At 37.2% G+C, this 26,117-nt stretch overlaps 1 protein-coding gene and 1 long non-coding RNA gene across 4 annotated transcripts in view; both read left to right on the top strand.

The window, feature by feature from the left end:
* LOC132521272 (uncharacterized) overlaps nt 1-23,265 on the top strand; it is a 96,907-nt gene extending 73,642 nt beyond the window's left edge. For all 3 annotated transcript variants that reach the window (XR_009540790.1, XR_009540788.1, XR_009540789.1), the window contains 2 exons: nt 15,652-15,904; nt 19,656-23,265. This is a non-coding gene — a long non-coding RNA (uncharacterized LOC132521272). The remainder of the gene's footprint in view (nt 1-15,651; nt 15,905-19,655) is intronic.
* NRIP1 (nuclear receptor interacting protein 1) lies at nt 15,913-19,623 on the top strand. Its single transcript, XM_060150757.1, has one exon. It carries the CDS (start codon nt 16,010-16,012, stop codon nt 19,478-19,480), a length of 3,471 nt encoding a protein of 1,156 aa, XP_060006740.1. The 5' UTR covers nt 15,913-16,009; the 3' UTR covers nt 19,481-19,623.
* Nucleotides 23,266-26,117: the final 2,852 nt, after the last annotated feature.

Below are 26,117 nucleotides of genomic sequence, written 5' to 3'. Positions count from 1 at the left end.
AACCCACCCCATCCCACCTCATACACATTTCCCAACATAGGAAATATGGTCTTCACGTCAGTATCAGGAGCCTTCGTAGTTCTGAACGCCAGCAGCACCATGAGTAAGTCAGGTAGAATTAATTTAAGACTTGGGAATTAAAAGATGGAAAGAAGAATTAGAGAAAGTAGACCATTTGAGAGGTTGGGAGGGGTAGAGGAAGGCAGGAAGAAAGAACGGATGGAGGAAAAAAAGTACATGTTTCAGGGCTGGAACAGCTCTTGGCTATGCCCTTGGCTAGTGGTACTAGAGTCATGAGTTGAAACCAGTTGATGGGTTCTGACTCTGAGGTCTTAGGAAGCGCTCTTGAATTGAATAGTCCAGATTTGTTGTCATCTTAGCAAAATGACAAAGGGGACGAGGTCAGGAAAATGGACAAGGAAATAGTCTACCTGTGTTCTTTCATGGTTCCTTCTTTTCCTTGATTGAGAGGAAGATCAATATTTTGTTTTACTTTTCATGTGAAAAGAAAAATGAGTCTTCATTTCTTTACTAGTGGCCATGGTCTAAGTAAATTGTTCATGAATATATACATTCATGTAGATTCAGTAACTTCAGAGTCAGTTAAACTGCTTGGCTCATATGAAAATAAAGACTTACCTACTTTTAAATTCAATGGAGTAGGGAAAATGATAAAACAAATTAAACTGTAAAGTTCTTCAACATCGGTAAGTTTCACACCGCTGCAGGGATAACTTGACGAAAGGACACGTTCAGCCAGATGGCCTGTGCTGGCCTCCTTCCCATCCCTGCAAAAGGTATGTTATTCACTCCCAGGATAGCTCAGGGAAAGAGCTGCTTATGGAATTAAAACAACCAATGTCCAATTAACCCCTGTTTTGGTCAGTGTTTCCTACACAGTTTGGATAATTGGCATACTTTAGTTCCATCAAGGGAGGCAGCTGGTTTGTTGGTTAGTTCAGGCCCCTGGGCATAAGAAATCTGAAATTCTTTTATCAGCTCTGTCCCTACAAACTCTCAGTGTGACCTTGAACATCTTTTTTACCTCTTTGTGTCATTGGCTGTCCCCATTTGAAAATCGGAGATATGTGTTGGAGGTAGACCATACATGAGGTAGAGGTACTGTAGGAAAAGTGAGGGAAAGGAGCGTTGATATGTGCAGAGGTCTTTAAACCACGGATTTAGTTTTTCTTACATAGTACTACTGCCGTATCTTAGGGATGCTGCAATTGCATAGAACAGAAGCCTACTCAACAAAGCTCAAGTACAGGGAGATTTATTAGAGGCATGTAGCAGGCTCTTCAGGAACCCAGTGATAGGAGTGCACTGCACTTTCTTGAAACTGGAAAACCATTCATCAACTCCTTGCTGTCTCTTCTCTCTCTCTCTTCCTTTTTGCCTTCCTCATCTCTGCTTCTCTCTCTGCACCTACTTCGTTCTTTTCTCTCAGCATCCTGACTCCTCTGTATACTAATCTGTGAAATGTGGCCTATTAAAGCAACCTCAAAATGAAGGTTTTCAGTCACTTTGAATTATATATCCCAAGAGAGGAAACGAATTGGTCCAGTTTAGTCACATTCCCAACATGGTCCATTCCCCTGATTCTTCATGAAGAAAAGTCTAGGGAAGGAAAAATGATAGATATCTTTTGTGCATGAAATGAATGACTCTGGTTTAAGTAAACATGTCTTACAAAATTAAGGAATTAATTAGCTAGGTTATTAAATTACAGATCCAAAGTATTTTTTTAGTTTTACAGGATATATATAGAATATGTTCAAGCATTTAACGGAAAATATCAGGCATGGAGATACAAATGCCAAAGACAATCCCAACTCGCAAGGAGCTTTATGTGGGGTGAAAGTGAAGAAAGTTTTTTTGAGAAAGTCCTCTAGTCTGGAGCTCCGTCCATAGAATAATGTAACGTTAATCTAATGCTTAGAAAATGCCAGGCATATTTCATGTAGTAGAACATCTTGATGAGGTAGGTACTATTATGATTCTAATTTTACAGCTAAAGAAACGGAGCCCCAGAATGGATAGGTAACTTGACTAGAGTCACCTACTGACAAATGGCAGAGTGAGGAATCCAAAGAGTGTTCTCTTAACTACTGTGCTTTGTGGCCTTTCTAATAAAAACAAGAGACAACAACAGACACAGATTTTAGAGCAGGAAAAGTAATCCAAAGTTCTCCAGGTGCTACAGAGTCGTTTGCTTTACCAAATGCTTTCAAATTCACCATTGTTATAGTCTGTGGCAATTTAAACTAATAGGGAAAGCTGGAACTCAGAAGACCCTAAATTAATTTTTTTAAAATAAATTTATTTATTTACTTATTTTTGGCTGCGGGGGCTAGTCTTCATTGTGGCATGCGGGCTTCTCATTGTGGTGGCTTCTTTTGTTGCCGAGCATGGGCTCTAGACGTGCGGGCTTCAGTAGTTGTGGCGCGTGGGCTCAGCAGTTGTGGCTCACGAGCTCTAGAGCTCAGGCTCAGTAGTTGTGGCGCACGGGCTTAGTTGCTCCATGGCATGTGGGATCTTCCCGGACCAAGGCTCGAACCCGTGTCCGCTGCATTGGCAGGCAGATTCTTAACCACTGCGCCACCAGGGAAGTCTCCCTAAATTAATTTTGGATGAGCCACTTATTGGCCAATTAACCGATCACTCAGTTGCTTGTTTGTTAAAATGCAAATTAAGGTAATATAATATTAACCAACCCCAGGAGAAAAATCAAAGAAAACGTATCTTGGCATTTCATTTGAGGAGGAGGTATGGCTTAAAGCACTTGGGGAGAAGCAGGGCTTTTTTAATGTATAGTAAACTCAGTAGGAGCCAACAGCCTGTGGTGGAGAACTCCCAGGAACATTTATACACTACTTTGGCCGGTCGAGAATTTATAAAGAATTGCATCTTTGCAGACTGGCACCCAGGTGCATGTGTCTTCCTTTGTTTGTCCTTTGCTAGACTCCTTCAACAGTGGAATTTAACTGTCTTATCTAGACCTTAACAAGGTGATGGACTTAGTCAGTGGAATAATGTTTCTAATGTTTGAAGGATAATTGAAGGATTAGCCTTGTTTTCTGTGGCCCCTCAAAGGACTAATGATCAGAGTAAAGGAGACAGATTATACCCCGGGGCAGGGAAGAATATCGTACTACTGCAGTTGTGCAAATATGGAATGAGTTCTCTGAATAATGGATAATCCTTGTTGAGTACCTGCGTTGTGCCCAGGCACTGTGCTGAGCACTGTATGAGCACTGTCAGATTTATTCCTCACAGTGGCTCTGTGAAATAGGTATTGGTTTTTTCACACTTAAAAATAAAACTTTCAAGAGTAGTTAACTTGCCCGAGGAGGTCAAACAGCTGGCAAATGGAAGAGCCAGAAATTGAACCCAGAGCCATCTGACTTCAAAAGATACCACCTTGGAATACAATCCATGGTCACTAGAAGTTTTCAGAAGTAAACTAGACAACCAGTGTTAGCAAATAGATTATTAAAGGTGTTTAAGCGTTGGATGGGATGACTGATAAGGCAGATGACCTTTCAACTGTCTCCTAACTTTTAAATTGGTCTCATTCATTATGTTTGTAGAATCTATTTGCTGTTAGGAAAATGATAGCTAGTGGTAGAGCCATCATAGGAAAATAGGTTTCTCTTCATAAAAATTAGCTGTTCTGCCATTGTTATACAACTTCCATAAATTTGTATTCCCGGCATTAGGGAGGCTAGGATATTTGTCAGTTTAGCTTTAAAAACAAGTCATTAGTCCAAGTGAATAAAGTGTCTGCCCAAAAACCCTACAATATTTTATGATAGACAAGGAAGTTTGAATTGATAGTGTGATTACTTTAAAACAAATGCCTAAATAGCTTTTGGAGTATAGTATGATATATTTTGTTTTTAATATATATTAAAGAGTATCTTATTATAGAAAAATGTGTGTTCAAACTTGTATCCATCTACATCAAAGTTAGATATTTTCTGGACCTACATGACTTCTTAGCCTCCTCAGACCTGAGAAACATCATTTAGGTTTGATACCCTACCATGAAGCAAGTGGGGACCTGAAGCTTACCCCTTCAGTACAGGTCAAAGGAGTGAATTGCCTTGATTTTACATTGCTGCCAACAGCAGTATGCAGATGTGGAAGAAGTAGGAAAGGCAGGGCAATGACATGTTGACTCTTCTTGCATCAGTATTCCAGACCTGCTTGGGTAATGTTTGTTTTTGTTGAATTGGTTTTTAGATTTTCAGGTATAGTCTTTTTAAAGTAATTTGATCACTTTCACATATTCTAATTGAATCACTTTATGGCAGGATATTGTTTTTATTTAGCCAGCCACAGTAAAAGCTCATGCTTGAAGCTCTTCAGCAAATACAGGTTCAAATGAAAAAGATTGTCCTAAGAATAGCTTTGACCAATTTGAGTTCATCTTTATTGCACAATTTAAAGGGTTCAAGTTGTTTGGTATATAAGTATTATATACTTCAGTGATTGATTTTTCAAATGGACAAAGAGAAATAATTTCTCATTTGTGGTTAATGTGTGATACAAAGTTAATTCATAAAGGCTTTCTTTCCCCATTTCATTATAACTCTTTTTTTAGGAAGAGTTTGATTTGTCTGATTTTAGGAATTAAATCTTTCAATGTGATACTTCATTTCTTAAATACATCTCCATTGTAAGAAAATTTAACAATGAAATATTTTAGTGTAAATGGATTTTATTCAACTTCCTGTGAAGTGAGTAGTTTGAGAGGGGAAAATGGTGAAAAGCTTTATGATACCAGAATTTTAAAACATTTGCTCATTCTTGTCTGTAGTCTGTGGGCATGTTATGTCTTACAAACCTTAGCCAGGAAGACACTGGTTAAAGGAAACTGGATGAATATGATCATTTTTTTATGAACAGATGTTAAAGACCCTCATAAATATTTAAATCTTGTATTTTTCTAGCAGAATACTAGTCACATATGTTTTCCAAACCCACAGAACTTCCTGCATAGAATAAAGTACTTTATTGCTCTTTAATTTTTTTGGTTAATTTATATTCAGAGAGGGGGATGATGTCTTGAATTTGAAACCAAACATTATAACTACCATTATTACATCGTTTCAAATCTTAAGTTACCTTAGAATTATGGTACACCCCGTGTTTTATAGTCTGAGGCTCTAGGAGTTTGACTTGTTGCATGTTCTACTGGAAATGCTGTCTCTGCCAGGTGCTGGGATGTACGGTGACAAAGACGTAATCCTTGCCCAGAAGGAGTTTACATTCTAGTTGAGGGCCCTGCATAAACAATGAACTACAGTTTTGTGATGAGATGATTGAAAGATCTACTGAGTGCTGTGGAGTCCCAGAGATGAGAAACTGCCCTCAGCCTGTATAGTTCAGGGAAGGCTGCCCAAGGAGGAGGGAGGGGGGTATAGCCCTCAGCTGAGACTTACAGAATAGAAAAGATATCTTATTCCTTTAGCTTGATTGTGGGTGAGTGGAACATCTTTTAATTCTGATATATTTCATCAAATGATGATGGTGGTAGGGATTGTGTGGGTGAAGAGGTAGGGAAGGGCACTGAGCAGAAGATCCTTTTCTTTTTATTCTGCATCACATTTATTTTTCCCACTGTTGGTACGTCTTACTCATCTCCTCATGGGTAATGGCAAGAATTTAAATATGAAACAAATTATTCATTTTATATTAAGTGCTACAATTGAAAGCGTGATAACTGCCAAACCAATAAAGCAAAATATAAATAGAGGAGATACTGACATAAGAATTTAAGTAATTGATACTGGAGTTGAACAAAGTACTGAACAGAGAAGTTTCAGTATGGTATATACGTGCCAGCCCATGTGTCATCATTCTATCTCCACCAGAATAAAAAGAAAGAAAACAAGAAAAATGATGTATATGATAGAGATTCTCACAAAGCTAAAGTATTTCATTTTTTGCTGTTAAAATAATTTTATTGAATAATGCTTATAGTTGATAGTAGTAATTGTTTCTGATGATCTTAATTGCTAAAGTAAAGGTTGTTCTGAAATATTTTTGGTCCAGTAAGTGAAGTCAGGAAGGCACAGACCTATGTGACCTAGACTGGTCTTCCTGCTGCTTCTCCAGCTCGTAGGAGCCTCTTCTAAAGCCTCCTCACTACCCACACTCCAGTCTATAGCTGAGTGTCAGGGGCCATGGCCAGGGCCATGCAGACTGTCCCTGCTCATGGACTGAACGTGCCTGACACCTGGGTAGCAGGTCTCAGGTTGGCAGCCACTGGCCATAGCTCCTAAGATGATTACTTCAGACGTTTGCTTCTGTGTACTGATGAGCAAGAGAGACATTGTGGAAAGGTATGGGTGGTAGTTTCTCAGTCAAAATGAAACCACTTAAAATAAATAACCTACTGACGGTGTGCCAGTAGCTTTATCTCCCTAGTTGAAGAACGTAATTTAGCACGTTACCTGTTACTATTAACGTTACCTGTCAGTATTTAAAGACATAGAAATTCTCCAGGTACATTGTGCGTATTCTTGTTGTTTTGCTCACCGATCCCCTGGGGTGGGAGCCTGTTAAGTTCATTGACCTCTTTCTTCCCTTCACACATATCACCACGATGTCTCTCTGTCCGTGGATTGTGTCTGTAGCGATACTTCTCTGCCACAGACTGGCTAAAGCCCTCAATCTAGAAAGCTTTGTGTTCTGGGCCATTATGGGCAAGCGTGGTGTCATAATGTTTTTATTATTTCTGGAAAATCAAGTCAGAGTTCACACAGCAAGGCGGCACTTTCACCCAGAACATATTTATTCATTGGTAAGTGATTCCTCTAAATAGACTTTAATATAGTATATTTTACAAGGAATTCTGTTTGTTTTAAACTAAAAAATATGTCAGTAGATTTTGTGATCAAAGTTTGATGTACAAATGGGTGTCCATTACTGGTAATTTTGATATACCCTTGGTCTGCTTCTGCCTGGTAAAGGAAGTGCCATTTTCAGTGGTATTTAATTTGATAACTTTTTTTTTCCTTTTTCCTTTGTTATTGAGAAACTAGCAGACCTTCTAGGATAGGATAATTCTGGTATTTTCATTCCAGCCTACTTAATTCATCAAAAATAATTTTTCAAAATAAAAAACTGATAATCGAGAACATTTACATGTTCATGTATCATAATTTGCAAGTTAATCAAGTTACAGCAGGTGATGCTTAATTTAACAAGGAAGGCTTTTTTTTATATTATAAATTTACCCCAACAGCATTATGCATTCTTAAAAATAATTTCTTGGTCAGAATGCTTCAGTAAGAACATTCATCACATAACTCTTGGTTTCATAAATGTAATTTAAGATAAATTAAGTATCTTGTTTGAGCAGCTGAAACAAAAGGCATGGTTTTGTTAGATAATTATACTGTTCAATAATATACTCCATTAAGAGTCACTTCCATTGCTGCTGTTGATAACCAAAGTTTCTTCATATATGTATAATTTGGAAATTATCATGGAAGACTATGGACACATTGTAAAGTTTTTCTGGTTGAACCAATTTTTAGCAGTTAGATCTGTGTATTAGGGAAGAAGTGACCCAAGACGTTGAGAAATAAGACAGTTTGCATTTTAGCTGGTACAAAGGCTTAGAGGTGTCGGGGAGCATGGTCGATTCAGGAACCTGTAAAATCAGTTTCAAAGTTGTCACGTGGCAAGGATCAGTTATAACAAATGAATAAATAAGTACCCAAGAATACCTACACATATACATACACACATGTAAAAACTCATGATTCTGAAACATACATACACTACTCTCTTTCTTACTCTGTGATCCAGTACAACATTTTTAGTAGAACATACTTTATAACAAAAAGCGCATAAAGATCTTGTCTTCAAAGATGGGGAACATTTTCAAAACAGAGTGTACCCCTGTGAGTAAATGCAGAGTGTCTGGTAAGTGTACTAAAAGCCCCAGGATCAGTGCCAGCTGTTACATCAGTTCTGTTGGTAATCTTTCTTACTGATCTATGACCTTGACCTTGTGTTTATGTCTGTATGTCAAATCTATTTTAGGGCTAGGGAAACTATAGTTGAGTTTAATAGGATTTATGCTTCAGTCTCAAAGGATGTTCATATATATACACATATATATGTAACGTGTATATAGATATAGAGGTATGTATATATCTATATATATACACACACATACTATAAACACTCAAACAATTCCAGGAGAAGAAATCACCATTTTCCATTATATTTCATATTTTGATAGACATTGGAAATTATTATGCTTTTCAAATCTGATAGAAAGCACCAGTTACTTTGAAGGGCTATTGGAAAAGGTAAGGAGAAGCTCTACCGTGTTAGTTTTATAGTTAAACCCTTTTTTCCACACTTAGGTGCCACCAAATAATTTGTTAATAATTGTTTTGTGTTTCTTCAGAGAAACTATTGTTTAACTGAAGGCAGTGAACAGACATTAATGTTAATGCTGAGTATCAGGTATTCTTTATCATATAATAATTCTCTTCCTGGATTTCTAAAAATTACACTTAGAATTTAATTTTATTTGAAAATATTCTAGTTTCTGTGTTTTCAAGATAATGCAGCACAGCATCCATGAAGGTGTTCCATTTTGGAGTAGAAATTGTTTGGCAGTTGAGCTCTGTCTCTAGCTCCTTTGATTCTGTGAGCCTTTTTAATTTAAAATCTCGAACTTTATACTCTTAACTTTGATTATAAATTAATTTTTTATGTAAACTACACAGGCAGAATAAAATGGATAGTGGACTTACTGAATCTGATTCATAGACATAAGCCTTTTGAGAATAATTCAGAACAAAGAAGCTCTTCTTTATTTCACTGTATCATTTATAGGGGATACATGTTTCTGTCTCCAGGATAATGTTTTTTACGTCTCTCATGTGTTTGTCTATGTCATCAAGGGTCTTAAGTCTTTACTATTGCATTTTATTCAGTATATAGTCATTGAGAGATAAGCAGAAGCTCCAGTTTGAATATAAGCTCATATTTAGCTTTTAAATAAACATCTGTTTGAAATTCTGTGCCCCAGTAAAGAAAGTAGTGAAGATAAACAACTGGGGGATTGAATGGGTAGGGTGTATGGCTGTTTCAAAATCCTTTCCTTCCCCTAGAATTCACTAAAAAGACGATAGAACATACTGGTCAGGGCTATTTCCACAACTTTTATGACAGCTTGTCATCTTTCTGGTGAAAATGCTTGTCATTTTTATCAACTACAGTTTGATACATTACTTGGAATCATAGAAATAAAATTTTAGAGTTGAAGAGGTCCTCAGATACATATGTCCTGTTGAACACTCAAGTCAGTCAAGCACTAACGTCTCCTAGTGAGTCTCTTAATAGGGAAAGTGAGTGACACTATTTTACTCCTGTGGAAGCAGCTGACAGCAAGTTAAAGCTGATGGGCCTGGAAGGTAGGAGCAAATTTGCCCTTGGGCAAAAATATGTAAGTCCCTCAGGTTGCAATGGAGAGCAATCTGGGCAGCTGTTTTACTCACTACAGTGTCAGTAGCTTCTGTTACCAATCTCTGAAGAGTATTTACACCTAAAATGAGAACCCCTGGGACAGGGCCAGAAGCTCTTGTGGTCTAATTTTAAATGTTAAGGCCCTCAGTTGAGCAAAATGTTTTCAGGTAGGTATTTTCTTGGCACCCATCAGGTTGAACATCTTTTGATAGATAATGCTACAATGAAAATTGTCTTGGAATTTAAATTATATGAAAGGACATATACTAATTCTGATTTATTTTTCAAAAACTTAGAAGTATATCTAATAAATGAATTACCAGGCCTCCTCCTTTACGATGCCCATTATTATTCCCAGCTGTAAAATGGCAACAATCGAACATTTCTTTTATTATTTTTCTTAACCTCTTTTCAAAAACTAACTTTTAATTTATAATAGAGGATTCACTATATTCTTCACTTTTCACTGAAGTCCAGGACCATTATCTGAAATTTTACTTTCCTTTATTGTTCTATGACATTAAGTGTTGGGTTTTATATATTCTAACTTTTCATCGGCCCTTGGTTTAGAAAGCTAATCTCATCTATTTGCATAAAATGTTTGGTGTTACATCTTCTTGATATATTTTTCTTGGGTTTTTTTTTTTTTTTTTTTTCCTGTTCAGCTCCTAAAACTTTCTTTCAAAGTCTCACCTTGGAGACCACCAAGAGTTCTCTGAATCATTTACCTGGATTTGTATTGCTTAAGTAAAAGTTTCAATAATTAGGACTTTTGAATCTTCTTAGTACTTACATATTTTTCTTCTAATGCTTACTGAAACATCTTAATGTTTGTCTTTCCTTGTGCATAAAATTGCATCCCCAAAGTACTCTACAGTGAAACTTAGGTAATATTGTCCAATAGGAGTAGCCTCTCAGTTCCTTCTGCATTTTGAGGAATCAGAGCCAAGAATCCAAAGGCTCATTAAAGTGGCATTGCAGAAATACCTTTCAGTTCAGTACTGAAACAGGTGTTACTTGATAATGCAGAAGAAATTGGAGATTTCATGGAAACAATTGGAAGTCGTGAGGTATTCATTAGACGTCATTTAAATAGCACACAGAGTTGACTTCATAGATGTTTAATCATTGAAATGTGTTTTTAGTGGAGAATTTGATTACTAGTGAGATACTGAATCCTTTCCTTAAATACAGCTAGAGAAAGACCTTTCTCATGTATTTTCAACCAAAAGTAGTCCCACGTGTAAGAATCCTATTAGATGCGTCCTTCATTTATCCAAGTAAAATCTTTTTACTTGGACTTTACCATTTATAAAAGTGTTTAAGTATTCAGCGAATTTTCCCTTTGCTTATTAATAAACCATTTCCAAATAGAAAATGTAAAACAGTGCAATGGAAATATTTTGCTTTAGAGAATCAATATAACACCTAGTTAGGAATTGTTAATATGCAAATTATTTACAACTGTCTTTTATCAACTAAAGCGCTAAGAAAAAAGTTACATTATGTTGAGTCTTATTTTTCAAGTTCTTTTTTTAAATGTAGCTTTTTAGAAAAACGTACTTTGAATTCAAGCATTTTACTAGATATTTCATTAAACTAGTCTGTGTATTGAAACTTGGATCTTTGCCAAAATCTGTCTATTCATATGGCCAGGACTGCTTGAAATTCATTTATGGTTTAGTTTGATTTTATTTTTAATAATTCTGTCCTGCCACAACAATAATTCTTTTTGCTGCATGCTAGTGGACCAATAAAATCTCAATTTTATTAAATTTAAAGATATTTTTATGCTTATAAACAATTTTATATTAATAAAAGGATTTCATTTATAATTTTAACACTGTAAAATGGTTATACATGAATTTTGTTAAATTATCTTGAAATGCATTAACCCTTGGTATACAGTCAGGGTTCTTTGAACCCAGTTTTAGTTTGAAGTTGTTTGTTTGGTAGGAAGGATTGTATTATATGACTTTTATTCTTTTTTAATGTTTCAATGAATGTGTTTTCAATAGGAAAAAAACATTATATCTTGTTATTACCCTGTGTATCCATTGGAACTTTTTATAACTCAAACATACATTATGGAATCTTAGTGATCTTATTTTTCCTGTATCTTTAATCATTTTGCCCTTTTATCATTTTGGAAATTCATCATCATTTACTTTCAACTGTATGATATAAAGACTAAGATTATATAAGCCAAAGGAAGTTAATGAAAGTGCCTAGAAAGGTGATGCAGTAGTGAAATATGTCATCATTATTGTATCATCTTCAGTTTTCTAATAGCATAGCCTGTTAATACTGTATTATCTTTCAAGAGTGTAAAATAATGTTTGGAGATTATCTTTGTAGTCTTTCTATTTTGTTTTAAATTTGTAGTAAGTAGAGTTGAGGATTCAGTATTTTTTATTTTCCATCCCTAACGTTAAAGAGAAGAAAGTTGGCATAGGAAGATGCTTCAATTAGATGAGTCACTGGATGAGTGCGAAGAGACTGATAGTAGCATTCTATACCTGATTGATGATAGTGACATTGAGTGTATAAGCAACATTTCGGACTGTTGTCTTCAGATGACAGTATCCAAGATGAATTTTCTCAAACTCAAGGATCAGTGAGTGAACAATATAGTTCTTATTCCCCCAGCTTAATTGAGATATAATTGACATATCATATTTTATAATAATAAATTATTATTTTATATTATTTTATATATTTTATATTATATATTTATATATTTTATATATATTTTATATATTTTACATTTATATTATTTTATATATTTTATATTATATTATTATATTTATTATAATGTGTAATGTGAGGATTTGATATGCACATGATTACCAAAGTGAGGTTAGTTGACATATCCATCACTTCACATAGTTACCATAACAATATAGTCCTAAAGACAAAAAGGAAATAACAGTATTTTCCTCCAGTTAGTTGCTTATTAGGAAGGACTTCATTCAGTATTTTGTGACAAGAACCTCGCCTGCCCTATCTTGGTTCTTTTATGATGTTGACACACCCACATTTTTTGAAACAGAAGTGTACAAATACACACGGCTGGTGTGTAACAAGAGATTGGAAGGAAGTAGATGACATGAAAATGACATAATTCTTTGAATTGATCACTGTAATTAGTATTAATAAATCTAAAAAATAGAAAAAATATTTTGCAATTACGTAGCAAGGAAGATTTCTGTCCCTCTTTCCTCAGTATAATTTTGAGCTGTCCAAGTTTTCCAAAGTAACACATTTTGAATTATACAAGTACAAGAAGAAGACTCAGAAGTGATGATTAAGCTAGAACCTTTTAGACATGTATTTGAAATCTGGAATTGGTATTTACAGGGTATTTCCAGGTTTGTGCATGACAGTAGTTGAGCTATCAGTTCCAAAGTGCCTTGCCCATTTCAGATATGTTATCCTTCAAAACCAGGAAAATATAGAATTAAGAACTGGGTTTGCCATGTGTAAATTCTTATTAAAAATTCTAACGAAGTTGTTTTACATTATCTCTTTATTCTTCTGTAAATTATTCATAAGTTGACCTAAGTAGTGATGAAATGTTCTTGGACCCAGATGGTAAATGGTGATGACTGTTTTTCTTGGTATACTGAGGGTTAAATGAATTCATTAAAATTATAAAGAGCTGATTTTGATTTAACTGATCATTCCAAAATCAAAATTAAGTCATTTCTTGGTATAATAAATGTTACACTAAATTTTTTGTTAAAACCAGAAAACTTTTTCTAAATATTTTATGGAATCACCCTATAAAAATGACAACTAAGTTGAAATAGACATTGTTCAGTCAGCTTTTAATTTATCACTGGGTAGGTTTTATTTTTTTCCCATTCACACACATATATATATATATATATATGTATTTTTAGTGTTCATTAAAGAAATCTTTCTTCGTTTTGCCTATCATGCCTACGAACCTAATGTTTAAAGACAGACTATTAATGTATTTTAGTTTCTAAACTGAATTTTTCCTTCTAAACCTCATGAGAGTTGCAAAATTTGTGAGATCTTCATTTGAATTCTTTTTCCTATTCTTTTTTTTTCTGCCCCCTCAGTACTTTTACTCCCTTTGGTCCTTCTTACCTTCCATAAACCAAATATTTTGGATAATTCTTTTTCCCTTTCCGCAGAAATCTCTTTAACAAGTGTTTGCTGTACAAGTCAAGTCTCTTCCTTATTTTGTTTATGAAGAGAGTATGGAATATTTTTAAATAGACATGTATACAAGCTCTAATATTTAAAATCATTGTTGAAGTTAAAAATAAACCAGTAGGGGGCTTCCCTGGTGGCGCAGTCATTGAGAGTCCACGTGCCGATGCAGGGGACACGGGTTCGTGGCCTGGTCCGGGAAGATCCCACATGCCGCGGAGCGGCTGGGCCCGTGAGCCATGGCCGCTGAGCCTCCGCGTCCGGAGCCTGTGCTCCGCAACGGGAGAGGCCACAACAGTGAGAGGCCCACGTACCGCAAAAAAATAAAAAAATAAAAAAAAATAAACCAGTAGATCCACTGACAAGCTAATGAATCACAGTATTTTGTAAAATATTCCAGTTGTTAAATATATTGCTTGCAAATCTCCAAAAAAGCCTAATTTTTAAATGTGTGTTGACATTTAGGTATTTGTAACTGACGGTACTCAGGTAGTGTTCAACACTTGGCAGCATTCTTAAGTAATATGTATGTAAAATCAAGTAAGCCAGTGTAAAATCAAGTAAGCCAGTGTCAGTGATTCAAAAATAATGTGGTTGGTTGCCTTTCCACTGAAAGAAAATGAGTCAGGTTAATAATACTGGCTTTAAATCAAACGATTTTAACCTTAAAAAGTTTAAAAAAAACAGGTTTCTATGAAAAGCTCTTTTTCTTCTTGTTCATGTAATTGGTGCTGTTTATAGAATTTTCTTTTCAAAGAAATTAATGAAAAATAACCACTTTAACTTAGAATTTTCTGAGAACGATTATTCCTCTTTCCTTCAGGTCTATTCTAAATTTATTTCTTGCCCACTCTTCTACAGGATGATGTGATAGCTTAGTGTAAACACATAGTTATACTTTTATGTGTCACAGTAACCACATTTTCTAAACTAAAAATTGGTGCAAGTACCCTAATACATTTTTTTTAAATAATGACTTTAAGTCTTCTAAGAAAAATTTTTTAATCACATGTAACATTTTATCCTTATTGATAACAGTGTCACACACGAAGAGATAGCATGGGTAGGGAGGAGGAGTATTTTATTATATATTAGGAACATTCTAGAAACTTAGGGCTATAGATTCACCTGTAACCTGTATTCTGCATCTGCTAGGAATGGACCTCATTTAAAAAATTCTACATGGAGCACACGTGTGGGGATTTTAAAACAGATACGTTAAGCCTTTGATAGACCTGAATGAGCATCTGAAGGATCACTCTTCTGTTTTTAATAAGTTGTGGTAAGAACTAGGGGTGAATAAGCTTGTGATGATATGTAAACGTTTGTACGACCAAGACTCACAATTTGCACAGGCCTACAAAAGAATCTTATACTTGTTAGGGCTTCCAAGTCTTTGAAAACGGAAATGCTCCAGATTACTTATGGGATGTCTGATGTTTGGGGGATGATATCAGAAGTGAATCCGTTGTGTCGGCCTCAACCTCACATCACACTCGTTAGATTGAGTCCATGTCACGTGGATCTCTTTTCCTTTTTTGATACTTCTCTTGTTCCTTCCTAAGCTCCTCATAACGTAAGGAAGCTCGTTCTAGCCCCTCATAGAGCTGTGGTGCTACAGAAAAGACTTAGCATTCACATCACTTTGCAGAAAGGTGTTTATGAAAATTCAGAAACTTGGTGGACTTTTGAAGACAGTTACGTAACATTAAGGTATTTTCTCTTCTCTGATTGGATCATTTTAACAATATGGATTAATCCATAGGATTTCCAGTAGAGATTTCCAATTTAATAGGAATAACAATAACATAAATTACTGAAGAAGTGACTACAATGCATATATATGTATATTGTATATATACACTTAGAAACTGACAAGTGCTGTATTTTTCTGCTTACAGGTATCACAGCATAATTCTAATGCTTCACCTCCTTAACTATTTTTATTTATTTATTTTATAGAACACTGATATTTGCATTTATTGTGGAACAAAAGGTGAAGAAGGAGAAGCAGGATATTCACTAAGGATTCTATCTGCTTGCTGCTGCAGACCTGTGTGTTGAGGAATTCTGCTGCTGCTTCTTGCTTGGGAGTTATCAACTCTGCAGTCAGGCTGCGTTGGGAGCCTGCCTGCCTTTTGTCTCGTCATTGCCAACCAGCAGACCAATCCCGGTCGGAACGGAACAGTACACCTCTGTCTAATTACTATGGAAGGTGAGAAACCGACATTCACTAATTGAAGTTACGTCTCACTCACCCACAGAAAACCATTCTTCAAAGTGAATAGAAACCAAGCCTTTGTGAACACTTCTATTGAACATGACTCATGGAGAAGAGCTTGGCTCTGATGTGCACCAGGATTCTATTGTTTTAACTTACCTAGAAGGATTACTAATGCATCAGGCAGCAGAGGGATCAGGTACTGCCATCGACAAAAAGTCTGCTGGCTGTAATGAAGAAGATCAGAACTTTAACATTTCTGGTAATGCATTTCCCACCTGTCAAAGTAATGGTCCAGTTCTCAATACACATACATATCAGGGATCTGGCATGCTGCATCTCAAAAAAGCCAGACTCTTGCAGTCTTCTGAGGACTGGAATGCAGCGAAGCGGAAGAGGCTGTCTGATTCCATCGTAAATTTAAACGTAAAGAAGGAAGCTTTGCTGGCTGGCATGGCTGACAGTGTGCCTAAAGGCAAACAGGATAACACGGTACTGGCCTCTTTGCTTCAGTCGTTCAGCTCTAGGCTGCAGACTGTTGCTCTGTCACAACAGATTAGGCAGAGCCTCAAGGAGCAAGGATACGCCCTCAGTCATAATTCTTTAAAAGTGGAGAAGGATTTAAGGTGCTACGGTGTCGCATCAAGTCACTTAAAAACTTTGCTGAAGAAAAGTAAAGCTAAAGATCAAAAGCCTGATACCAGTCTCCCTGACGTAACTAAAAACCTCATCAGAGATAGGTTCGTAGAGTCACCTCATCATGTTGGACAGAGTGGCACAAAGGTCATGAGTGAACCCTTGTCATGTGCTGCGAGGTTACAGGCTGTCGCGAGCATGGTGGAAAAAAGGGCTAGTCCTGCCACTTCACCCAAGCCAAGTGTTGCTTGTAGCCAATTAGCATTACTCCTTTCAAGCGAAGCCCATTTACAGCAGTATTCTCGAGAACACGCTTTAAAGACACAAAATGCAAATCAGGCGGCAAGTGAAAGACTTGCTGCTATGGCCAGATTACAAGAAAATGGCCAAAAGGATGTGGGCAGTTTCCACTTCTCAAAAGGAATGTCAAGCCATCTTAATGGTCAGGCAAGAGCATCATCAAACAAACTAATGGCTAGCAAAAGTACAGCATTTCAAACTCCGATGGGTATTGTTCCTTCTTCCCCCAAAAATGCAGGCTATAAGAACTCACTGGAAAGAAGCAATGCAAAACAAGCTGCTAATAACAGTTTGCTTTTACATCTCCTTAAAAGCCAGACCATACCTAAGCCAATGAACGGACACAGTCATAGTGAGAAAGGAAGCCTTTTTGAGGAGAGCAGTACACCTACAACTATTGATGAATACTCAGATAACAATCCTAGTTTTACAGATGATAGCAGTGGTGATGAAAGTTCATATTCCAACTGTGTTCCCATAGACTTGTCTTGCAAACACCGAATCGAAAAACCAGAACCTGACCAGCCTGTTTCTCTGGATAACTTAACTCAGTCCTTGCTAAACACTTGGGATCCCAAAGTCCCCGAAGTAGATATCAAAGAAGATCAAGATACCTCAAAGAATTCTAAGCTAAATTCGCACCAGAAAGTAACCCTTCTTCAGTTGCTACTTGGCCATAAGAATGAAGAAAATGTAGAAAGAAACAACAGCCCTCAGGAACCACACAGTGATGGGACAAAGTTCAGCACACATAATTACACGCGGACTTCTGTCATAGAAAGCCCTAGTACCAGCAGGACTACTCCAGTGAGCACTCCACCATTACTTGCATCCACCAAAGCCGAGTCTCCCATCAACCTTTCCCAACACTCTCTGGTCATCAAATGGAATTCCCCACTGTATGCCTGTGGCCCTCAGTCTGAAAAGCCAACGAATACCGCATCGAACCACCTGATGGACCTTACAAAAAGCAAAGAATCGCAAGGGGAGAAACCAGTCCAAAATGAAGGCACACAAAACTCTGCCACTTTCAGTGCCAGTAAACTGTTACAAAATTTAGCGCAATGTGGAATGCAGTCTTCTGTGTCAGGGGAAGAGCAGAGACCCAGTAAACAGCTGCTGAGTGTAAACACAGAGAAACCTACAGGTATGACTGATAGACTAAATAGCCCTCTGCTCTCAAATAAAACAAATGCAGTTGAAGAAAATAAAGCATTCAGCAGTCACGCAACAGGTCCTGAACCAGGACTTTCTGGTTCTGAAATAGAAAATCTGCTTGAAAGGCGCACCGTCCTCCAGTTGCTGCTGGGAAACCCCAACAAAGGGAAGCCCGAAAAGAAAGAGAAGATGCCCTTAAGAGATGAAAGTACTCAGGAACATACAGATAGAGCTTTAAGTGAACAAATATTGATGGTGAAAATAAAATCTGAGCCTTGCGATGACTTGCATACGCATACCACAAATGTGCCCTTGAGCCACGACGCTCAGGGTGCCCCCTTCCTAGGCGTGGCTCCTGCCTTGCAGGGAAGCACAGCTGTCTTACCAGCATCTGAGGACTTCAAATCGGAGCCGGTCTCACCTCAGGATTTTTCTTTCTCTAAGAACGGTCTGCTAAGTCGACTGCTGAGACAAAACCAAGAGAGTCACCCGGCTGATGACCTGGACAACAGTCACAGAAATAGTGAACTGACACTTGTAGACTCAAAGAATCTTTGCATGGTCCCTAAAAAAAGGAAGCTTCATACTGAGCCATTAGAAAATCCATTTAAAAAGATGAGAAATAACATAGTCGATGCTGCAAACAGTCCCAGTGCTCCGAAGGTGCTGTATGGGTCCTTGCTTAACCAGCAAGAGCTGAAGCTTAGCAGAAATGATCTTGAGTTTAAATATCCTGCCAGCCATGGTTCAGCGAGTGACAGCGAACACAGGAATTGGGCCAGAGAGAGCAAAAGCTTCAACGTTCTGAAACAGCTGCTTCTCTCAGAAAACTGTGTGAGAGATTTGTCTCAGCACAGGAGTAGTTCTGTCGTCGACAGTAAAAAAAAAGGACACAGAAGCACTGTGACCAGTAGCAAGCCCGACTTCAGCATTTCTTCTTTGAACGGACTGATGTACAGTGCTGCTCAGCCCAACAGCTGCATGGGCCACAGGACATTTCCATACCCCGGTGTAGGAAAACCTCCTGTGAGCCCTCCTTTCCCTGAGCACCTGGGCTGCGCAGGGTCTAGACCAGAATCTGGGCTTGTGAATGGGTGTTCCGTGCCCAGTGAGAAGGGACCCATCAAGTGGGTTATCACAGATGTGGATAAGAATGAGTATGAGAAAGACTCTCCGAGACTGACCAAAACTAACCCAATACTGTATTACATGCTCCAGAAAGGAGGCAATTCTGTTACCAGTCGAGAAACACAGGACAAGGACATTTGGAGGGAGCCTTCATCTGCTGAAAGTATCTCACAGGTTACAATCAAAGAGGAGTTACTTCCTGCTGCAGAAACTAAAGCTTCTTTCTTTAATTTAAGAAGCACTTACAATAGCCATATGGGAAATAATGCCTCTCGCCCACACAGTGCAAATGGAGAAGTTTATGGACTTCTGGGAAACGTGCTAACAATAAAAAAAGAATCAGAATAAAATGTACCTGCCATCCATCTTTGGATCTTTTTAAAACTAACTAGTATGAACTTGAGATCTGTATAAATAAGCGCATGATTTGAGAAAAGCATGGTATAATTGAAACTTTTTCATTTTGAAAAGAATTGGTTACTGTGATGTTTAAATATGCATACTACTTCTTGCTTTACATTAGATGTCATGAGGAAGCTGCTGAACTAGCAATTGGTTGTTTAACACCTTCTTATGCATCAGACAACAACTGTGAGTAGCCCATGAATGATATTCTTTTTTAATCATAAATAATAGGCATAAATTAAAATGTGAATCTCCACCCACAATGGATTAATGCATTGCTGCCTTTATTAGGGTACTTTATTTTGCTTTTCAGAAGTCAGCGTACATAACACGTTTTTTTAAAGTCCAAATTGTTAAATAATAACTCCTTAAAGGATAATTATTGAATCAAAGAACCTAATACTGATTCATTTTTTCAGTTCAAAAACAAATTAGAAAAAAAATATGCTTACATTTTTCACTTTTGCTAAAAAAAAAAAAAGAAAGAAAACACATTTATTTTTAATTCTTGGAAGGGGTTTTGTGGTTCCTCAATGTGTCTGCCCCACCCCAATCCTTTTCAATATACTATATTTCTTTAAACCTTGTACTACTTAGTAAACATTGATTACAATTGATGGAAGTTTGATAGATCTTTAAAAAAAAGGCAGATTTCCATTTTTGTATTTTAACTACTTTACTAAATTAATATTCCTCCTTTTACAGAATTAGGAAAGTTAACATGTATCTTCAGGTGGTTTCCTGAATAGTTGAAATAAGAAGTTGTTTTTAACAAGCAAAATGGCTTTTCTTTGGACAGTTTTCACCATCTCTTGTAAAAGCTACTTCTCACCGTTTCTGTGGTACCTGTGAGTCTTATGACCAGGGTTTCTTAAAGTTGGACTCAGACCACCTGCATTAGAATCATCTGGAGCACTTGTTTTAAAATGCAGATTCCTAGGCAGCATCTCAGATCTACAGAACAAGAATCTCTGCTAAGTGGACCTGGGAATCTTCCTTCTGCATCTTAATATACTCCCTAGGTGTTTCTTCTGCACACTGAAATTTGAATTTTGAAAATTGAAACCATTGCCTATGACTTCTCTCAACACAGGATTGTGAACAAACTATTTGATGCCTGTATTTTCCCCAGTACAGTCACACATCAACTCAAAATTTGCAATATTGTACTTCATATATTACTGCTATAACTTTGGAAATCGGGTTCAGAATACTTTTTATGACAAAAAAAAATCGGGTGGAGGGGACAACTTTCATATTTGGCTCAACATCTCAGGAAAATCTATGATTATTTGTGTGTTCTAATGAGTAACATCTACTCAATTAGCCTTAGGGATGGAATAACAGGGCCACTTACCAAACTCAGGTGATTCCAGGATGGTTTGGCGACTCCTCCTGAATACATCCTTAACTTCTATTAAAACCATTGTCCTAAGAACAGTGCTGACAAAGATGAAAACATTTATTTCAAACCCAAGAAAGGCACTAAACTCAGATTGACTAAACAAAAAAGTACGAAGGGCACATATACATGACAGATTTGTACACAGTCACTCCATCGGATCTGTTATTTTAAAATAGTGATTAAAAGTAAACATTGATGTTTTCTTGGAAGAACTTAATGTATTATCGAGCCGCATGGGGTTTCTATCTTGAAACAAGTCCATGCTTTTCAGTTCAGTTTTTACAATCCACAATTCTTTCACCAGTTATTTTTGGGTTTAATTGTGAGCTGAGTTAGCAACTGACCTATCAAAAAATTGTTATATAATCGACTGTTAATTAGAAGGAAATCTATTTGAAATTGTTCTACTTGAGGTTGTTTCTAAGATTTTTATATTAAAAATGGGCGTTATTTCCTAATATGATCTAAAACCCTAAATGATTATTTTTTTCTCAAAATAATTTGTAAATAGTTACTGGATATATTATAAAATAATAGGAGCGAATATTATGCTACATCATGAAAATTCCACGGGCCAGTGAAGATATTCAACTCCATCCCATCTTTATTCTGTGACAATCTTATTGTCTACACTGTATAAATAAGCTTTTAACCAAGTCATTTTTTTCTGCCGTTGTGAAAGGTCTGGAGCCTTAGAAGTATGCTAGAAAAAAATATTGATATTCCCCCTTGGTTAGGGGAAAATGGGCTTTTACAAGGGGGTGAAACTTAGGTCAGGAAAAAGAACATCAAGGGCCAGCTTTGCTTTTTTTGTTTGTTTCTTTGGTTGGTCATTTGTTTTGTTGTTGTTGTTACTGTTGTCAGCAGTCAAAGAAACGAAGGTATGTCATATATAAATAAACATGACCACAGAGAAACCTGTTCTGATTTACTGGAGTGTCCCCAATTTGAGTTTAGTATGATTTTAAAGAAGAGCGGTGAGAAAGGGCCTACATCCATAAATGCAGTTCATTTATGCATATGTAGATACAAGGATGCACATATACACATTTTCAAGGACTATTTTAGATAGCTAGACAATTTCTTCCTAATAAAGTCATTTGTGAAAGGGTACTACAGCTCTCATTGACATCAGTAAGGTAGCATTACCTGTTTATTCTCTGCTGCATCTTACAGAAGAGTAAACTGGTGAGAGTATATATTTTATATATATATATATATATATAATATGTATATATATATATATATTGACTTGTTACATGAAGATGTTAAAATTGGTTTTTAAAGGTGATGTAAATAGTGATTTCCTTAATGAAAAATACATATTTTGTATTGTTCTAATACAACAGAAAAGCCTTTTAATCTCTTTGGTTTCTGTATATTCCATGTATAAGTGTAAATATAATCGGACAGGTTTAAAAATTGTGCATGTGTGTATACAGTTGCAAGTCTGGACAAATGTATAGAGTAAGCCTTTTATTTAAGTTGTGATTACCTGCTGCATGAAAAGTGCATGGGGGACCCTGTGCATCTGTGCATTTGGCAAAATGTCTTAAGCAGTCAGATCAGATATTCATCCCAACATAACAGTATTCCATTTCTGGACATGACTTCCGTGGTTTAAGCTTTGTGAAAGAATGTGCTTTGAATCCAAGGGTCTTAAAACTTTTTAAATCAAGTCAACCACTTTTCAACATAAAGAATTCACACAACTACTTTCATGAATTTTTTAATCCCATTGGAAGCATAATAATATACCAGGAGTATTCCAGTGTACTGGAGTACAGGCACATTACCATTCATGGTATGAATTCTGGGGTTTACACAACCAATTTTGATGCGATATGCTCAGTAATATAATTTGTCATTTTTATTAGAAATTTAATTTCTTCATGTGATGTCATGAAACTGTACATACTGCAGTGTGAACTTTTTGTTGTGTTTTTTAATCTTTTAGTGTTTACTTCCTGCAGTGAATTTGAATAAATGAGGAAAAAAATGCATTGTCTCTGGTTTGAAATGATTGTTATTTTCTGGGCTGTCTCCGATTTTCAGGTTTTCCATAAACATAAAAGTCTCTGGTCATGAAAATAACAAGCCTTCAAGAATGCTTTGCCCTTCTCAGAAAAATAAAGGGAAAAAAAAGAAGGTGGCCTGCGAGTTAGTATTATCTAGAGACAGGGCAATTGAAGCATAGCTCAGAAAGACAATGAGCCTATATAGCCTCTTCTACCCATCCTTGATTCTATTGCTTGGTGTGTAACTGGGTGGCCATCATGGATTTTTGAAGTGGGAAAAAGTTTGTACAGTGTTCAAAAATAAAGTCGATTTGATATAAACTTGTTTTAAGATAGGATTTTATTAGGTTTTTATCCAGGTTTCGACGGGTGTTAATTTTGGGGTGTTTTTTGGTTTTTGTTTTTTTGGTTTTTTGCGGTACGCGGGCCTCTCACTGTTGCGGCCTCTCCCGTTGCAGAGCGCAGGCTCAGTGGCCACGGCTCGCGGGCCCAGCCGCTCCACGGCATGTGGAATCCTCCCGGACCGGGGCACGAACCCGTGTCCCCTGCATCGGCAGGAGGACTCTCAACTGCTGCGCCACAAGGGAAGCCCTAAATTTATTTTTTTTAAAAGTCTCCAAACGTTTTGCAAAAATGAATGTGTGCGCTTGCACACATGTGTATGTATACTATATGTGTATAGGTAATGAGTAGTTGAGAATGATAAGCAATGTCCTTATGTAATAAGTAATAGAGACCAATTTATTTAGAAAAAGGAAAAAGAACTATACCTGTGAACTGATGATCTGGGGTGGGGAGGGCATTATTTTTACAAATATATTAATAATAATTTAAGAGGAAGGCATTTTCCCGAAGATCAGTTTCTGTCTTCTGACACTAAAATAGGCCTATTAAAATCTCAAATTAAAATCTGAAAATTTTGCACCTTCTCCCTAACAAGTTTATAAACACTGTCTAAAAAAATATCCAGGTAATAGAAATACATACAGCTGTTCTACATGATTAAAATGTTGAAAAGTTACGCTTTGCCGTCTGTACAGACGCTGTCATCGGAACCAGAGATGCACAGCCACGTTTTGTTTTGTTTATTGATTTATGCGGTAAAAAGGCATAACGAGCTCATCATGTAATAAACTGAGGGATTTTTAAGATGAAAACCACCCCAGTTAGTAACTCCTGTTGACTATAAGTTAGCGCCAATGACTTTAGTATGGAAAGTCTTTCATAATCTAATCAGATAATGATCACCCACTCTGTGCCAAGTTCTATTTCAAGCTTGTTAATGTGGAAGACTCCTTTACAAAGAAATAATTTTGAACAAGTTTTCTCCTACCACTACTATCACTAAACTGTGACCTATTTGTTTACAGAAAATAGATTTTAAATGTTAAGCATGACATTTTTCATTTATTCCATCAAACTTAAGAAGTACCTGAGGCTAGCACCTTGTAAGGGTTGGTGGAGGAATCTGTTGGCACCTTTTAGCGTTAATTTACTGCTACATTTCTCTAAATGGTTGGCACGATAATACTTAAAACATTTTAAAGATGCCGTCCTCGTAGGCAAGTTAAAGACCCTTGCTCTAAAAAGCCAGAGTTAATGTACTCTTTAGTTGGTAAAACAGAATAATTGGAAATAAAATTCAAATCCCATAAACTTCAGTCCTGGAGAAGTGCTGCTGCACTTACGATGCCTTCATTTGAGTGTCTAAAGGTAAATACATAAACCCTTCCAGCAATAGCCAAATTTTAAAATATCAATAGTACACTTCTGTAGTCAGAAGAGGATTTTTCAGCCATTCCAAACAGTCCTTTTACAGCCTTTTTACCGACAAAGACCTACCGTCCAGCCTTTGCTTTTACCAAACTTCGTTGGTTAGGTGCTCTGAGCTTTAAGAAAAGTCTACAATCCTTTTGGACTGTTCATTTTGCTCTTTTTTGCTGATACGCATTCACCTCCAAACACATCTGGAAAAGGAAATGGCCTAACATGGTATGGGTTTCATAGCCCGTAGTTTTTTTTGTTTGTTTTTTTTGTTTTTTTGTTTTTTGCGGTACGCGGGCCTCTCACTGTTGTGGCCTCTCCCGTTGCGGAGCACAGGCTCCAGACAGGCAGGCTCAGCGGCCATGGCTCATGGGCCCAGCCGCTCCGTGGCATGTGGGATCTTCCCGGACCGGGGCACAAACCCGTGTCCCCCGCATCGGCAGGCGGACTCTCAACCACTACGCCACCAGGGAAGCCCAGCCCGTAGTTTTTGAAAGCTGCACCAGCGGGGCCCCAGAGTAGAGCTTTGGTGTTGGTATGTTTTCTGAGATTGTATTTTCCCTTAACTGATTTGAAATGGTAATTTAAGGATAGAACAGTAAGATGACTTCACTATAACTATAATTAGAAAACTATAGATTTCTCCCAGGTTGCCCCTAGCAGCCATTGTAGCCAATCTTTCCATGAGCAGCAAATTCTTATAAGACTCGCAGCACCCACTTGGATGTGCTAGCTGGCCTTGCTGCATCTGGTAGAGTGCCCTTGGACTTGTGGCCCTGACTGCATTCTCACATTTTCAACTCATTCTCCCACCATCTAACACCTCTCTGCCCATCGCCACCAATCATTCTAGTGTTCAAAACCTTCCCAGTAGGAATTCAGTTTCCTGAGCACATCTGCCTTCCTGGCATCAAGAAGATGCCTTCTTGGCATCACCTTCAGCCATGTGACACTCTCTGCCTAAAATACCTCCTTCCTTTGCCCTCTCCTCCCCATCTGCAGCCTTGTAAATTTGTATTTATCTTCAAAACCTAACAAATATTGCTGCTCAAAGAACCCTCTGTAGTTCCTTCAGGCAGTGTGTTCCTCAGCCCTCTGCAGTCCCATAATACTTTGTGTAGACCTCTCTTAATTTCCTTCATTAGAGTGGTTAACAACATACTTTGTATTCCTTCTAAAGGCATGATATGTAACAGTTAGTAAATGTATGACCAGTCAAAGAATGAAAGAAGGTTGATTTCTCCCCACACAAAAACTGAAAGGCTGTCTCCCCTTCCCCTGGGCTGGGAAACAAAGTAATTTACAAGGTTGGGATGCATCCATTTCCCTGAAACGATACCCAGTCTCCCAGGCTACCTCTAGCCCTAGGGCTCATGGTCTCTGTAGGCCAAGC

Source organism: Lagenorhynchus albirostris, chromosome 5 (genome assembly GCF_949774975.1).
Source record: "Lagenorhynchus albirostris chromosome 5, mLagAlb1.1, whole genome shotgun sequence".
NCBI classification, from domain to species: Eukaryota; Metazoa; Chordata; class Mammalia; order Artiodactyla; family Delphinidae; genus Lagenorhynchus; species Lagenorhynchus albirostris.
The sequence above is the reverse complement of the archived record's forward strand: the minus strand, read 5'-3'. Positions and strand labels throughout refer to the sequence as shown.

Bases quoted from the DNA above. Each gene is read 5' to 3' on its own strand.
- NRIP1 (XM_060150757.1), top strand. From the start codon at position 16,010: ATGACTCATGGAGAAGAGCTTGGCTCTGATGTGCACCAGGATTCTATT.